General features: G+C 38.2%; 1 protein-coding gene across 2 annotated transcripts in view; it reads right to left on the bottom strand.

Moving 5' to 3' along the window:
• LOC131034065 (uncharacterized) overlaps positions 1-17,020 on the bottom strand; it is an 87,009-nt gene extending 69,989 nt beyond the window's left edge. Inside the window, exon 1 of one of the 2 annotated variants that reach the window (XM_057965416.2) lies at positions 15,968-17,020. In XM_057965416.2, the coding sequence (XP_057821399.2) occupies positions 15,968-16,811 (844 nt within the window). In that variant the 5' untranslated portion in view covers positions 16,812-17,020. The remainder of the gene's footprint in view (positions 1-15,967) is intronic. The other variant, XM_057965417.2, reaches the window with a different exon arrangement.
• Between the last annotated feature and the right edge of the window lie 1,071 nt (positions 17,021-18,091).

Here is an 18,091-nt window from a genome sequence, read left to right as displayed (position 1 = left end):
CTTAAGTCTTAAGGGGGTAATTTATTTTTAACTTAAATTATCAAATATAATACATGTTTCAAAGTAATCTTGGTTTAGGTCCTACTAATATTAATAATCATTGAACTTATAAATATTAACATTAAACCCTGATTTCCATGATTCCATATAACAATGTAATGCCCTAAATAGAGTAGATTGAGATTAGAGATACCCGGTATTCTGAATGAAGACCTGCAAACAGGTTAGGATGATATAAAATCATAAAATGCATGATTATAATAGATCCTAAGAACTTTTTTGAGTAAAGCATGAATTCATTTTAAAAGAACGTAGTCATAGAATAGGAATAGGATAGGAATATAGGATGACCAAGTGTGGTGCCCAAGAAATCCTCTATCCTAGGCTCAAGGGCGGCTTAACCCCCTTGACCTCATGTGGCCCATGCCATCAATGAGGTGGCCTACCTAGTGAGGCGTCCTATCACCGGTTTCCTCCACTTGTCATACCTGTCCCATAGCCCATGGTTTACATATTCATTCAGCATGATAGAAGGTACGAGGGTTGTTACAATAAGGTCTTCAAGAAATTTATTCTTCATAGGCCCAAGGGCAGCATCTTTTTACCCCCTTGGCCTCATGGGACTCCCTGGTCTTAAACCATGAGGTGGCGTGCCTACAAGATAACCCCAACACTGTTTTCCTAACTGTAACTTCTCTCCTTTTATCATTTTCAGTAATACTTAGAATAAACCCTCAAAAATATATCATATTTCAGATTTATCATAACAGATATGAACATATTGTATTATCTATCAAGGATCTCAGAATCTCAACAGTATACAGTATAGATATGCAGAACATAGGTATAATGGATATGCAGAAATATATATGTATTTACATGCAGAAATAGATAACATTGTTGCAGAGTCTAAACGTATGTGCACAGGAACTCATACCAGAATATCGTACTAACTTAACAGTAGCTGCAGATTTGATCTCTTTATTCTGTTCTCTCCTTCCAAGATTGTTCCATCTTCTATCCTTTGATGCCTTGTTGTTGTACCTGAAATGGCTTTATGTATCTTTCATAGGCGGTGAGGAGACATGCCTCTCCATTTGGTCACAACTGTTTTGGGAGACACAACCCTTCTTGTTTAATTGCTGCCAACCATAACTAATGACTTGCTTCTTTAATTTGTGCTAACTGATCCTCCTTGCTAATAATATTAATAATGCATTAATTAATTAATTGTTTCCACTAAACATAATATCACTGTCCCTAGAGGGAGAGGGACGAACTTGTAAGATAATTTTCTTGCTAGAAGGAATTCCGATCAGGGGTATGACACTGTCATACATAAGTGCAGTCTATATTAATATTACTATTAAATTCTGCATAAGAACATTACCAGGCTTCATATATTAAGCTTACATATTAAGCACATCCCCATGCATACCACCAAGAACAAGGATGTTACTGCCTGTAACTTAATAATGTTGAAGTTTTAACTGGAGAAAGACAAGATTCAGAAATCTGAAACTCAGAAAACTCGCAAATACACGATACACAAAAATTATCCTGGGAAAACCCTCCACCTGAGGGTGAAAAACCCAGCCACACCAAAATGAACCTTTTATTATGATCACAAATCTGATACAAAGATTATGTAAGCTCAGAACTAAACACGATTGTTATCATATAACAATCTACAGTATAATCTGAGACTGTTCAAGAGTGACTGAATCTACTGCAAAACAAATAGCATATAAATTACAAGAAACTCCTCGTATCAAAGACTGCAGATACAAAAGAACAAAATGTTCTCACTGAATAACTTCATGTCTTCAATCTAAAGACATTCGCAGCACTCCAAGAAACACCACAGAAAAGACAGAAAATGATGTAAGATCGCAGCATAATATGATCTCCAACAAAAGATCGAACATCACACGGGATGATAGAATAAGCACGAAGAGAATCAACCTATTCACGTACCCCGCAAACTGACTAAAATACTTCTCGAGAAAATCAAACGTCGCGCATGAAGAAGAAGATCGGTTACACAACCGACACAAGAGGGAAGGACAACGGACATACTCCTGTTGTGACCATTTCACACATCGCCCCATTTAAAATGGGGACCCCCTCTTTTTGCTCGTTTTTCGCTCGCCTTTCGCTTCGTTTTTTAGGGTTTTGTTAGTCAGTCAATTGTCTGGATTTAGGGTCAAGCCTTAGGGTTTTAATTGCCGTCTTTTCAGGCCAGAATCCAGTCAGTTTTGAGAGCTTTTGAGCCTCCTTTCGTAGGATGCAAATTTTGAATGAAATGAATTCGCCAAAATGGTCTATTTTCAATTGGAAATTTTGAGTGCAGAGCTTAAATTTGTCTAGGTGTTGAAGATGAAATGTGAATTTTTGTCCAATTGACTAATTTTGACCAAATTTTGACCTTTTTGATTTTTGATCCTAGGCATTTGAAATGATTTGTTTTTGCCTCGTGAAGTGATTAAATGTGTAAAATCTTAACATTTTGGCCTGTAGGAGCAAAATCGCTCCTGTCCCTCAGTGAAGGACCGGAGCTACAAATCAAATTTTGCCTTGTACTTGCAGGATTTTTATGACTTGACGATTTGAAGAGGTCCAAGGAGATGTGTTTCGCCAAATGAATATAACTTGAAGTGCCGTCATGAAGAAGAATGACCCAAAATGCCAAAATCGCTCCTGTCCCTCAGTCAGGGACCAGGGCGAAGTTCTTTGTAGCTCCCGTCCCTCTCCAAGGGACCAGAGCGAAATTCTTCATAAGGTACGTTCTGGGCAAAGATCAAGTCAGTTTTATGTTTGAAGGCAAGAAAGGAGGTGAGTTGAACCCGTTGAAGATAAATTGAAGATTATGAAACGTCAACAAGGGACTTAAATGCCTAAGTTCGCTCCTGTCCCTCTCCAAAGGACCAGAGCGATTTTTGTTTTAGACAAATCTCTTGCTAAGTTACAATCAATCCCAAGGCATGGATGAGTGAAAAGGAACATTATGAATCAGTTGAAGATAATTTTTGAAGATGACAAAGTGAAATGAAGCCTACAGGACCAATATCGCTCCTGTCCCTCTCCAAGGGACCAGGGCGATATGATGATTATATTGTCGTTCCTCCAAATTCAAGACACTCCAAGATAAAGAACAAGGTGGCAAGGACGCTTCGAGGTGTTTCAATCAAGCATAAAGCATCAAAGGTCGCCAACATTGAAAGATTTGCACTAAAATATCCCAGTTCGCTCCTGTCCCTCAGGAAGGGACCAGAGCGAAATTTGTATAAAGGCATAAATTTTGAAAGTTTATCACACATCAAGCGACTAAGAAGGATCAAAGGACTTCATTTTACCTGTTGAAGGTAATTGCAAGTTGGTCGAAACAAGGACAAGCTCAAAATGTTGAAGTTCGCTCCTGTCCCTCAGGAAGGGACCAGAGCGATATTGATTAGATTGGCCAATTCATGCAAAAATCACGTTAAGTCAATGTTTTGCAAGGTCATACAAGGTCTAAGGTGTCTTTTGAAGATGATATACAGGGGTTTTGAACGTCAAAATGTTATCAATTGAGCCAAGGAAGCTATATCGCTCCTGTCCTTTGGACAAGGACCAAAGCGATTTTCATTAAAACACTCATGCTCCTTCAAAATCAAGACAATGCAAGGATAGGCGAGGTAAAGAACACCATTTGGAAAGCAATGAATGAAGAACAAAGATCAAAAGTTTGCCAATTTGAGCCAGGACATAAGGATCGCTCCTGTCCCTCTCCAAGGGACCAGGGCGATATTTGCTAAGTTACTAGTTATCCTTCGAAGATCACGTTAAAGCAAAGTTGCAGAGGGTTTGAGACGTCTTTTGAAAGGTGATGAACGTGGAGTTAAAATCAAGAACGAAGTATTTTAAGCTAGAAGACAAGGATCGCTCCTGTCCCTCTCCAAGGGACAAGGGCGATGATCCTCTAAACATCAAAAATGCCTTGTAAAAATCAAGTGGAACAAGCACAAAATGAAGAAACGATGTTATTATTCACCATACAAGGAAGATTGATGATCGAAGATGCAAGATCAAGGGGAGAAACACTAGTATCGCTCCTGTCCCTCTCCAAGGGACCAGGGCGATGTCACATTTAAAGGGTATTCATTCGCACAAGCAAGACACTCAAGCTCGAAGGACCCAACAAAATAGCAAATTCAACGTGGAGATGGAGACCTTGGACGTAAAAATTGCAAGAATCAAGACAAAGTGATGGATCGCTCCTGTCCCTCAGTCAGGGACCAGGGCGATGAGGTATGTATTTCCCATCTTCAAAATTTTTGGCGCTAAATAAACATTTTTTAATTTATTTTAAATGCTAAGTTCGAAGGGTTTTTGAAAAATCAATTAAATGGCATTTAAATATTGCGCTTGGTATTAATTAATTATTTTGCCTTGTAAAAAATCAAAATTTATTCATTTAAATAATAAAGGCATTTAATTAATTATTTATTAATTTAAAAAATCAAAGGGAGCGCTTGGTTTATGAGAGTCGGCCTTGTTATTTATTAAAAATCATTTAAATTGCCTTATTTTTATACAAGTCGGCCTCAAGGAGAATATGAGGTGAGCGCTATAAAAGGAGGGTGAAAATCTTCATTTTCACATTATCATTTTTTTTGCCATTTCACATGCGATTTGGAAGACAAAGGGAGAAGTGCGAAATTGTGTTCAAGTGCGAATTTCATTTCAAGCAAGGTGGCGCCAAGATTATCCAAGGTGGTGCGAATCTAAAGTTTCATATTGTGCGAACTTGAAGAAGATATTGGAGACTACGTCAAGGACATACCAAAGGTGGCGAAATTGCTAGTTTGGAAGATCACGTAGAAGGCCATCTAATATCGATTTTGCCTAGGCGAATTTTATTCATTTTGCATTCTAGAGTTAGCTCTCTATTGAGGTATGGCGATTTTGCTTTATTGTTTTGATTTTGAACGTTGATCGTCATAGCTTAAATTTTGAATTTTGAATTTTGAATTCCTAGCTCAATCGTTTTTTAGGAAATGATAACTCTAAGACTTATCATGGAGTTTCCTAAATATTCTCTAATCTATGTTATATATTGCAAGATCTAGTTTCTCATTGTGAAATGTTGTGTAGGTATGGCAACCCCGAAGGCGGGAGCATCCACCAGTCGTTCAGCTCACATGAAAGAAGATCAGAAGACCGAAGAAGTGGAGATTAAGATCGTGTCGAAGTGGAGCAACATTGGAGATACTAACTTGGGCAACTTCAGCACGAAGAAGTTTAGAGAGGTCCCTTACATTGGCAAGCCATCACCTGTCGCCCGGAGAATAATCGAGAGTGGCATCATTAAGGCGGCCGGCTTTCCTCCAGCTGTTCAGTGCCATGAGTTGATGATCGAGTGTGCTCGTCACTATGATCCACAGTCCAGAACGATCGTGTCCAATGAGGGAAACACTTTGGCGTACCTTTCAGAGGAAGCTATAAGTGAAGCTTTCCATCTTCCAGAACACAGGGACATGATATATAAAAGCATAGAAGGAGCCAAGTCAATGTACGAAGATGATCCAGATGCTTGTCTAAGCATAATTAATAAGAACTAGTTACTTAAGAGTCGTCCCCGTCTGAGCAAGATCCCGAACACACCGCACAGGATTGATTTCCAGGAGGAGTACAGAGATTTGATTACAATGCTCAACCGAGTTACAGGAGCCCCTCACGCCTTCTACTTTGAGAAGTGGATGTTCTACTTCATCCAGGTGATTGTTCAGGGAAAGGGTACGATACATTGGGCTAGGATAATTAGCCATTGCTTAGACGTACAGTTGAGGAGACTCAAGGCTACCAAGTCCTTCCACATGAGTTCATACGTCATCTATGCCTTGATCAGGAGTTTTGAGTACGCAGGACTACCTCATAGAGGAGTGATTGGAAGAGGACCCGGCGAGGTCAGAGCTTGTGATTCCTATGCCTACTTGCATCATCCACCAGGGAGCAACTATAAGTTGGTTAATGATACTTTCACGATGAACATCACAAGGACGTTGCAAGGTGGGATTCACAACAGATTATCTCAAGATGCACAGGATTTAATCAAGAGGTACGGTGCTTGGTTTATTCAGTTTCCCAAGTTCACTTATATTAGAGTGCATGGATGTCCTTTACCTCCATACATGTTGCCAAGATATCCGACAGACAGAATTGTGTTACTTGAAGTAACAAGACAGTTGGCAGCATATGCGAAGGCATTCAGACATAGACATCAGAATGGAGTTCCAGTACCTATCATTTTGGGTAATTCAGTTGAGGTATGTCCTAATGCTTTAGCTATGGATGACGCAGAGAAGGAGTTAGCCTTGTATTCTTTTTCAACCTTTGCTTTGAGAGAAAGCTTTGATCCACATGGACATTTAGAGGAGACAGTCGGAAGGAAATTTAGGCATGAGTACCAAATTGAAGATTTTATGATGAATCTCTTAGATGATCTTGAAGTGAAACGAAAAATGCATTCTAGATTGCCTTTGGATTTTATCAGGAAATGCAGGATTTACAGAGTGGCTGACCAAGCTCAGGACAGTGGCAGACATATCCAGTCATCCTATGATCGAGAGAGCAAATCAATAAGGTTAGATTGGAATGAGCCCGAGGTCGTGGATTTAGATGCTTTAATGGCTCCAGTCTTGTCTTGTACTTGCAGATGGGTTGACGTACAGCATCAGAAGTTGAGAGAGCAAGGCATAGCTATGAATTTCACTTTGGAAGAGAAACCAACCGAAGGTGGAGCTAGTGTGAGTGAAGGCAATCCTAATCCTAGAAATTCAGGTGAAGGTAACCTTCGATGTGCCAGTGAGGGCAATCTCCATCCAAGAGGTTCGAAGAGGAAAGAGAGACCTGGAAAGAAAGAATCTTCCAAGAAGAAACAAGAGGCCAACCGAGATCGTTCATCCGGCACATCTTCTCAACAGGAGAAAAGGACACTTCAAGTGGAAGAATCCATGGAGTCGATGGTACAGAACGACAGGCAAGAGGAAGGACAGGCACAGCAAGGGTCACCAGATGGATCTCTCCAAGATTATGAGTTTGATGAAGATAAAGAAGACAATGAAATAACATCTCCTCCCAGACAAGAAGAAATAGTACATAAGGAAATTCAAGTTCAAGAGACAAGATCGGCTATCCCAGATTGGTTGAAGGAAAGATTAACCAAGGTGATCGTAGTAGAGGACGAGGACAATGCAATTAATTTAGAGAGCCTTGTTGGACGTTCTCACGAAGTAACAGAGAAGAGAAAGGCTACCAAGATGTCCAAGATGATTCGAGATGAGACTGGATCCAGGAAACTGCAGATAGCTACACCGGCAGTAGACAAATATGAAGGTGAGATCCTAGCAGAGGAATATGATATACAGACTTTTGAGCTAGGACCATCCACAGCAGAGTAGACATTGGATGATGCCACCGATTCATTTGAAGCATTGAAAGACAAGCTTAGAGAAGAAATGGAGAAGAATAGAAAGCTTGAGAGAGAGAGAGGTGCATGGAGGACATATTTCAGTCACATCAATGAACCTTTGGGACGTCAGGATCCAGCTAGATCACTAGTGCAGGCACTTCCACTTCAATCAATCAATGAGGCAGAAAGATTCAGGAATATGGTCCAGCGTACAAGTACTTGGATGGATAGATCTCATACAATGGCCATAGAATTTGTAACAAGGATGATGAAGATTATTCATCAAGCTATCCAGGTTCTTGAGATAATCCACAATTTGATGATAACAGTAGCCGCATTTGCTCATACCAAAGATGTTATCATTCCTATCTTGAAAGTAATTAGACACACATCAAGGAAGGTCTTAGAGCAAGAAAAGATCATGGATGGAGGACCTCACAGTTTGCTTCAGTGGTCAACCTTACTCCATATGAAGAGTGTTCTCTTCGAGGACATCAGTACTAAATGTAGCCAAGTTGAGGAGGTGATCAATCCGATCCAGGACAGAGTATTTGAAGTACTTCGTACCATTCTTGGCAGAAGGATCGAGGTCGAGACAGATGTGGATATGCAGGAATTAGAGGATAGAATCCAGGTCATCTTTTGCAAGGACGCTAATGTTACAGATGAGCAATATGATCAGATGTTTGCCACCATGCTCCTGATTGAAAGAACAAAGGAACTTGAATCTTCATGGGACGCAGCTCTTCTAGATGCATTCGATCAAGTCATCCATTTGGAAGAAAGTATGAAGAATCTTCCCGAGATTCCAATTGCAGAGATCGAAGGAATCGTATCAAGATTCATTGCATATGCTAAAAAAGAGAATTGGAAAGGGAATAAGATTCTAGATGAGAGGTTGTTATAGATGACATGGCATCTTATTTGTCATTGGTTTATGTCTCCTAGGTTTTTGTGCCAAATTTAATATTTGGCTATGTATTTAATATTGTTCAGTAAAAAGGAGGCCATTTGTAACAAACCCTAATTAGGGTTTAGGTGTCATGATCTTGACCGTTGATCTACTTTCAATCTGGAGCATTCATTGTAATTGAGGATGCTATTTATACCCTCATTTTTCATTTCATTTGTAACTAAAGTAATAGAGAATAGAGATAGTTGAGAGATTAGAGAGATTATAGTTAGAAGCAATTTTACTTTTGTAGCAAGATTGAGTTTGAGGAGAGGAATTCAAGCAATTGTTGTATATGATGACTTGGAAATCAATGAAATATTGAAGTTATGGTGTTTTGTTGCAACTTTCTTGGTTATCTTCATGGTTGTTAAATTTACTTGAATCATGCTCAATCAAAGTAGTGTGTTAATTTGAAGGACATAGTGTAAGACTTGATCTTTGGTAGGATTCGTAATCCAAACCACTAGCTTCTTGCTGATTGTGGGAACGCCTTGCGTGGTCGACTGGAGAATACCTTGAATCCCTTAATCTTCAATCATTATTGTACCTTAGATATGTACCTTCGTGGTAGTATCTTTGATCTTTGATGTATTGAATATCATCTTGTTACCTTAGAAGATCGCATCAATTTCAATTGAGTTGTTATCTTATGGCAAAATTGAAGTTGGTTGAATCTTGCCAAGTCATGTCTACACGAAGTCATTCTTAGGGTTAGACTAGATTATACCCCTTGAAAACCCTACTCTTTTGTTATTTTTTTTGAAAGTTTCTTTAGTTTAGTAAAATCTTGAACTTTCGGAAGCGTAAGACCCCTTGAAGGATACAGCAAATCACATCATACCGCTGGAAGCTTGTCCACACGTAGAGACCCTACTAACCAGAACCTTGGAGTCTTCCTAACTGATCCTTTATGCGAATCTTCAGCAGTTAGAGGCTTTTTCTCAAGAGAGGATAAGATGCCTATTGGTATTTTATTCTGTGTATGATGGTGTATAAAATACACGTCAACAACTCCACAACGGAAAAGAAACGGCTGCCAACGCAGAATAACTCCACATAAGCAAACGAAGCTTGCCAACGGCTGGAGACATGTGAAGATTCGCATGAAGAAATTGAGGCTTGAACGAAGCACGAAAAAATCTCTATCGAAGCTATTAAACTTCAACACTCCCTCTTAGCAAGAGAGAGATCTTCAAATATGTCATCACATGACAAGTACACCTAACTGCAACCAAAGAGATGTCAACAAAAAATCTCATCATAGATTTTCTCAAATAAAATTGTTATCTCAGCATAACAATATTCACCACAGCTACTCCTAGAGGGTGAATCAAAAAAACATAAAATAAAGTCATGGAGTCACACACATGACTTCCACCATGGCTACTCCCAAAGGGTGGATCCACCATAGCTACTCCCAGAGGGTGGAACAAGGGATTTCACCTCGAACTTCTCTCTCAGAGAAGAACTCATTAACAAGGGATTGCACCTCGAACTTCTCCCTCACAGAGAAGAACTCAATAACAAGGGATTGCACCTCGAACTTCTCCCTCACAGAGAAGAACTCAATAACAAGGGATTGCACCTCGAACTTCTCCCTCACAGAGAAAAACTCATTAACCAAAAGATGTGGCTTCCTCTGAAGCTGAAAGAATCAGGCTCCCTCTCAAGCTGAAAGTCAAGCTCCCTCTCAAGCTGAAGTGTCAAGTTCCCTCTGAATGGTAATTCCTCCTCTTCAAGAAAATGTCTACAGTCACCAACTCAATCTCATGGCAACCATCATCAAAGTCTTCCTTCCTTGAATGCAATCTCTCATCATCCTTATGCTCCCCAGTCCATCCTGAAAGCATTAAGAGAGATTACTAATAATTCAAGTCTATCTCGAAGAGAAATATTAATGCTAGAATCATACATGATTCACTATCCCAATGATATAGCATGAATTAATAACAACATGAAAAAATTCATGAACATTATTCAACCACAAAGAAAATACTTATCTCTCTATAAGTTAGTCTTCCACCAGTGTTCTTTCCTAATCTCGCTCAGCAATGGAATTTTCAACCATACTAAAGCATCTAGTGATGATGATTGAGTGGCCTTTGGCCCTCGTCATCACTCACTGTCTATCTTCAGTTCAACGACAATCATATTTACATGCAAAGATCGCTCAGAGCACACCTTTAAGGAAAATCACTAAAAACCAATTCCTTCACCGAAGCTGTTCTGATTTCAAAATCCTTGAAGAAAAAGGAATACACAAATAGAAGGAACACTCAGCTTCTAAAGCAACCGCTCAACAAATAATGAAATGTCTTCAAAAGATTGTAGCAACTCTTTTCATTTAGAAAGACTCAAATCGCATGCATAAGTTTTGACAAGCAGTTGATTGGACATCTGCAACCTGTTGACTGAACTCCCTCAAAAGCACAGGATCTACCTTCAAGCGGTTAGGCTATATAGAAGGAACCTGGCTCTGATACCATGTAAAAGTTTTAACTGGAGAAAGACAAGATTCAGAAATCTGAAACTCAGAAAACTCACAAATACACAATACACAAAAATTATCCTGGGAAAACCCTCCACCTGAGGGTGAAAAACCCAGCCACACCAAAATGAACCTTTTATTATGATCACAAATTCGATACAAAGATTATGTAAGCTCAGAACTAAACACGATTGTTATCATATAACAATCCACAGTATAATCTGAGACTGTTCAAGAGTGACTGAATCTACTACAAAACAAATAGCATATAAATTACGAGAAACTCCTCGTATCAAAGACTGCAGATACAAAAGAACAAAAAGTTCTCACTGAATAACTTCATGTCTTCAATCTAAGACATTCGCAGCACTCCAAGAAATACCACAGAAAAGACAGAAAATGATGCAAGATCGCAGCATAATATGATCTCCAACAAAAGATCAAACATCACACGGGATGATAGAATAAGCACGAAAAGAATCAACCTATTCGTGTACCCCGCAAACTGACTAAAATACTTCCCGAGAAAAGCAAACACCGCACATGAAGAAGAAGATCGGTTACACAACCAACACAGGAGGGAAGGACAATGGACATACTCCTCAACGGAAAAGAAACAGCTGCCAACGCAAAATAACTCCACATAAGCAAATGAAGCTTGCCAACGGTTGGAGACATGTGAAGATTCGCATGAAGAAATTGAGGCTTGAACGAAGCATGAAAAAATCTCTCTCGAAGCTATAAAACTTCAACAAATAACAGTTCTGATCTGATCTGATCGATGGTGATCTCACTGGATGTTTTTTATTCCTTTCCTTTACATCTCTCAATGTGAGAGAGAGGTCACACCTCTTCATCATGTATGCCCTTTTGGCAAGAGACACACCCTTTCCATCATTAGCATCCTTTGAAAGAGTGCAACTCTTCATTATATCTGCCCTTTGAAAGGGACACAACCTTTCAAGATCAGATCTGCACTTCTTATTTAAATCAGATCTGCACTTCTAATTCCCAAATTATCCCCCTCAAATGAGGTTCTCTTCTCCCTTTTATATCTCATGTTCGAGGGAGTCATAACTTTTCATTTCATGTCTTTTGACCATTCACTAACTTAATTAAAACTTAATTATATTTAATTATATTCTTTTATATTTTAATTTTAATTTTATTATTATTATTTACTCTTAAATTCTATTTCAAAGTGGGAACATTACAACTTTATCTGCCCCGAATTTTAGACCTATCTATCTCCCTATCACTCTTCCTCTATCCCCTCTCTCTACCACTCTCTATCTCACTCCGTCCTCTATCCCCAAAGATCTAAACCTATCTCTCTACCCCTCACTCTCTCACCCTCAAACCCCCGCGAGGGGTGCTACCCTCAACCTCATTTTGGTGAGGTGGCAGAGCCACATCAGACTCCTAGGACTAGACCCTCTAGTTCTATCTCTCCCCTGGTTTTCACTAGAGCTGGGAAGAGGAAGATGTAAAGTGTTTTGATGTAGTATTTACTTTTAGTTTTACTAAAAGAATTTGCTATTTCATTTTGTTTCAGTCTATCAGCCATCAGCATTACACAAGAGGGTGCCATTTTGTACCCAATTTGCATTTAAATCAATCAAATATATCTAGACTCAGCTTGTTAATTTTGTGTACTCATTTATTGACTCATTGGATGCATCTCCTCATTGAATTTTGAAAAAAAAATCCATTCCTAATTAAATTTAAGCAACTATTTAAGTTGCCGAGTTTTTTTTTGGGCCTTGGCGAGTTTTTGCTTTTGGTGAGTAGTTCAAGTGTTCGACCATGGTGACATCTAAGAAGAGAGTTACACTCCCATATTCCTTGGTGGCACCTAACAAAAGAATTACGCTTAAAGGAAACTTGGTTAAAAGAACATGAAATGTAGGTTAATCTAAATCAATCAGTACAAAATAACAATAATACTGGGCACCTCGCTAGAGACAACCTCCTTAAATATAGGAAAAAATCATACACAAAAGGACAAATGTTTGAGTAGAAATCTTCGATAGAAAATAAATAATTAATTAATGGCTCTAGGACCTAACAAATAGGACTCTAATGGCCAAGGAAAAACTAATTCTAACATCTTGTAACACATTACATGACAACCCATAAGAAGATAAGAGTATCCTTGATAGGATTTAAGTTAAACCGAATTGATCTGTAAGAACTCCAACATATTCTAACTATAAAATCTAACAAAACCAATTTAGTTGGCAAACAATCTCAACTCATTTGGATTTAACAAAATTAGTTGGCAGCCAACTCCTACTAATCTGATTTATAGAATCTAACCAAATTATTTAGGAGTTGGTTAGACTATTACTATTGCAGTCATTATTTGTTCACTTTTTCAAGTTGTTAATTGTGATGAATTTTACAGCATGCACATAAGTAGCAGCTCTACAAATGTTATGTAGCAATGTTGTAGAATAATGCAGAGTAACATTATTGCAGACTAGAGCTGCAGAAGCAATGGTACTTTCTATATAACAATCCGACAACACTCTTATAACCTGAGAATGCTATAAGCTCCCCTATTTTTGTTTATTCCCACAAAATATACAATATTTCAAAATTTATCCATAAGTTGGATCATAATTACAATAAATCATCACATAATTCCATCTCTGACAAAAATTAAGCATCCTTTTTGGTGTTTTGGAACAGTGCCAAAAAATAGACATTTCTTGGGCTCATCAGTTCTATTGGAACTACCTTTTATACTTGATTGTTTATTTTGACAGTGTTTGGTAAGATTTATAAAGGTGGTATGGAAGGTGTTCCACTTGCAATAGACTCTAATAAACCTGCATAGCTTGCTCTCTTCCAACCATCCTTGTATTCATCCTGCTATATATTTGGTATTTGCTATTGCATAGCCTGTATTTCTTACAAACATCCTGCTATACCTTTGCTATTGCCAATTGAATAACTTACCATCTACCTCTTTGCCTTGCAATCAGCATGCCATACCTTAGGTTTTTCTTATTGGGCGCCTTACTCTATGCTATTTGCCTTGCAAACATCTTGCTATATCATTGCTTTCTATAGCATTTTCATTTCATCATTTATTTGTGATAAATTTAAAATTTGTTTCTTCAAGGATCTTCAAGCGATGAATTTGTTTCTTCCAGGATATTCATTATTTACAATGTCCCCTTTTCAATTTACTTAAGTTAAAATTTGTGTCACTTTTCTGCCTTGGGCAGGAGTTCGGACTATCTCATGTTATCGTACCTTTCTTTCATTCTCTACTTCCTCACTTTCCCACTTGTTTGTCTTTTGTGGGTTTTCAGGACTTCTCTTATCTCAACACCCTTTCCCTCAATTTTCCATTCCCTGAACCTTGCTTTGTCTTACCTATCAAGATTTTGAACTTTCCTATGTCAGCATCCCTTTCCCTTCATTTCCCTGTTCCCTGTTCCCGTCTTTCAAACCTTCAGACTTTCTTTTGCTAACATGCCTTGCCTTTGTCCCCTACAACCCTACTCCCTTCTATCTCATAAGCTTTTGGAATTTTGTTTCCCTCCTTGTACTCGATCTGAAGGAATTGGTACCTTTGATCCCCATGGTATTGAATATCCTTGATTCCTAACCTCCACTTTGAGACATTTCCTTGCTGACATACCTGTTAGCAGGGAAAGGAACGAAATACAGACACATAGCAGGAAAACCTACTGCAAACCACCACAAGAGGGTTGTGGAGCTCCTGGCCGATAAGTCACCCCTAGGAAGAGATACATTTTGTAAGAGACACATCCCATTAGGAATATATATATGTATAGAATAAAATACAATGTAACAGTAGTAATCGATAAGGAGAAGTAATGAAGAAGCAAAGTAATGTATGTTACAAGAGATACATAAAAGACTATATTCAAATAGTAATGCATGGATCAAAAACCTTGAGTTCTAGAGATCAGTGGATGAAAACCCAATAATTTCCTAAAGAATGGATGACGAAAACCCTTTGATTTCCTAAGGTAGCTGCATATGGAGGTTGTATCTACACTTCAATATTGAAGAATTTCAGCATTTTGGTTACTTTTAAAAGATATGTGTAATCGCATGATCTTTGTAATCAGCAAATATGTCAACAAATCTTTGTGTGTAATCATTTGAAATAGCAATGTATTTGAAGGAAACATTGAATGAAATACTCTGTTCCAGCCTGTTTTATATGTGCAAATTTATTCTGTATGTTGTGGATATTTCAGACCTGAGCACACTACATGAATATCTGTTGTGGGTATTTTAGATCTAAGTAATATTAAATAAATAATTTGGCTAAATGTCATCACATCGACTTGACATTCAATAGTATTATTTTTTATCATTTTTTTATTACGTACACAATTTCTCTACAGCAAATAATGACTTTCTCTCATGTACTGCAACATGTTTAAACTTACAGTCCAGTGGTCATCGGGTAGAAAATATGGCAGGAAAGAAATCGCTGAATTTTCAGAAAAAATAATGATGAATAGTTGTATTGAGTTTGGAGATGGATTATTGGCAATATAAGAAAAACATGTGTGGCTCACTCAACTGACCCGGACAAGACACTTAATGAAGCTTAAATTTCACATTATCTTTGGTCTATCAAATTATTGTTCAGTTACCACCAACTAAGACATTCAATTTTGTTGCAGAAATTCCCCTCTCGCAGCTTTGATAAAAGTGACTGCTTGCAGGGCAGTCCTGCGCCATCTGGTTTCAGTGTAGCGTGCAAAGATCATAGCGGAAGGGTGTAGTTCTTTTTATGGAAAGCATGTGGAGATGACAACATACTTCGTAAGCTATGCTAACAGAATGTATTCCCCTATGTTAACAGAATTGATTGCAGTACAGAAAGCTGTATTTCACTCCACAAAGCTGTAGGAATAGCCACTAAAACCATAGATTTAATGAAACCACGCAGTATTTCAAATTTCACTTATATTTGCATCCAACAAAGGAAAACAAAAAAACTACTATTACAAACGACATACTTAAACCCTGAACCCTAAATAATTAGCTAATAGGATAAGATGGAAATACTGACCTGACGAGGAACTGGCATCCTGTACTACATCTTCACCAGCTTGATTTTTCCAGTAATCACACTTCTCACCACTTAGAGATGAAGCCGAATTTATTTGTGCTTCTTCCTCATTCGACTGATTTACTTGCATTTCTTCATTGCCCTTTAGTGAATCCTCTTCATGAATTGCATTAGCCCCCAAATCTTTCCTTGGTATCAGGTTTAGTTGCATTTCTTCATTGGCCTTTAGTGGGTTTTCAGCATCAAATGAATTAGCACCCAAGTCTTCTTTTAGATTTGTGTTTACTTGCGTTTCTCCATTGTTCTTTGTCCTCTCTGCATCAAATGATTTACCCCCCATGTAACCTTTTGGTATCGGCTTTACTTCTCTTTCTCCATTTTGCTTTAGTGGGCTCGCTTCATCTAATGAAGCAACCCCCGAGTCTTCTTTTGGTTTTGAGTTTTCCTCGGCGGAAGAAGGGACCGCACTATGCACAGTTTTGGTCCCTGTCATAGAAGAGACATTGGCAAACATGGGCGTGGTGAGCCTCCTAGGAAATGTTGAAGCCTTGGCACCCAATGCTAATGAAAACACAGCGAATGAAGTGGCAATGGGAATGACGAGGGTTTTAAGCAGGTCCTTGACATCTTCCTTCGGATTGGGATTTGCTTCAGCTCTGCAAAGCAATGTTGTATGTGTCTGGGGCACAAATTTTTTCCGTTGTGTGTGTCTGCAATGTGTCCCTTGGATTTTCTGACGTTTGGGTGTCGTGTATTTCCAGTGGAAATGGGATTGGGATGTTGAGTTTGAGATGGTGCCTCCTATTCCTCCGTGGTGGCAACTAAACACAACAGAAAGAGCCATTCCTTTGAACTCAAACCTAATCCAATCTATCAATCAAAGTTTCAGTAGCTTCAGCATATTCACCAGCTTAATCGAGATAGATTCGGAATGTTCCAAGCAAAGTTGTAGGTTTCTCATGCCTTCTCCAAATTTTTAACGTATGACTTAGCCGTAGCGCACGTAATGGGATGAAAAAAATCCCTTACAGTTTGGTGATTTGGAAACGTGAATCACCTGATATGGGGCTGCGGTTTCATGGGAGGTGAAGGTCATTTAAAAAAAAAGTTAACAAATAAACAAACAAATATCTAATAAAATTAATTAGAGTCCAATAATAATATTTTTATTTTAATTTGAAGATTTCAGTGCACCTACTCGGGGGCTAGAAATTGTTTCATTATATTAAAAAATTTATCATCAATCTTTCTTGAATTTTCATTCATACTATGATGGATCACGGAATGTGATCTAAAACATTGATGATTAAAAGTCTTGCATATAATCAAATCCATCAAATCCAGAAATTGTTTACTTCACAATCATGGATTATGAAAATCTAATAGTTGATTTTATTTTATTTTTTATATTTATTTACTCTCATAATAAAATTCATAAGACAACCAATTGAAACTTAAACTTTGTTTTTCGATGAATAAGTGCTTCAAGATTATATTAATTAGAAAAGATTCATACAAATATTCACAAAAAAATGGTGGGTGGATGCAAGATCACACCTCGAGAGTCACATGGACACAGTCCAAAACAAAATATAATAACAGAAAATCATTAACCAAGACGAGACGAGCTTCTATGAACGCTAGAGCGGCAAAGAGGAGCTTGGGACTAACGAGACAGGGAACAGTGAGTCGAGTGGCTCTCTCTTTATGTCAATCGTGAGTAGGAAAATGGCTACAAGAGGAGGATAGAATCAAAGGGACTCTAGCAACAGTGAAGGGATCATTCCCCTAATGCTCGAGTAGTCCCTAGAGGTGAGTCACTTCCAAGACAACCTTGCTCACTTGCACCTAAATCTATAACAAGACATTTGAGCAAATGATAGCTTTATAGTAAAGTGAAATATTGTTATCAATAGTACAGTGAATGAAAATAGTAAAATTTCTATGTTTCCACATATTGAAGAGAAACTTCACCTGAAAAACATGCCAAATTTGGTTATATTTGTGGAGAATGTGGGGCCAATCCCTCAAAATAACCATGTGCCAAAAGAAAATTTATGGCCTAAAAGAGTAGATGAAGTCATGAATCTAATTACAAAGCTATTGGTCTCTACAATAGAACCA

Source organism: Cryptomeria japonica, chromosome 2 (assembly GCF_030272615.1).
Source record: "Cryptomeria japonica chromosome 2, Sugi_1.0, whole genome shotgun sequence".
Lineage (NCBI taxonomy): Eukaryota > Viridiplantae > Streptophyta > Pinopsida > Cupressales > Cupressaceae > Cryptomeria > Cryptomeria japonica.
This window is presented reverse-complemented; position numbering and strand designations above follow the sequence as displayed.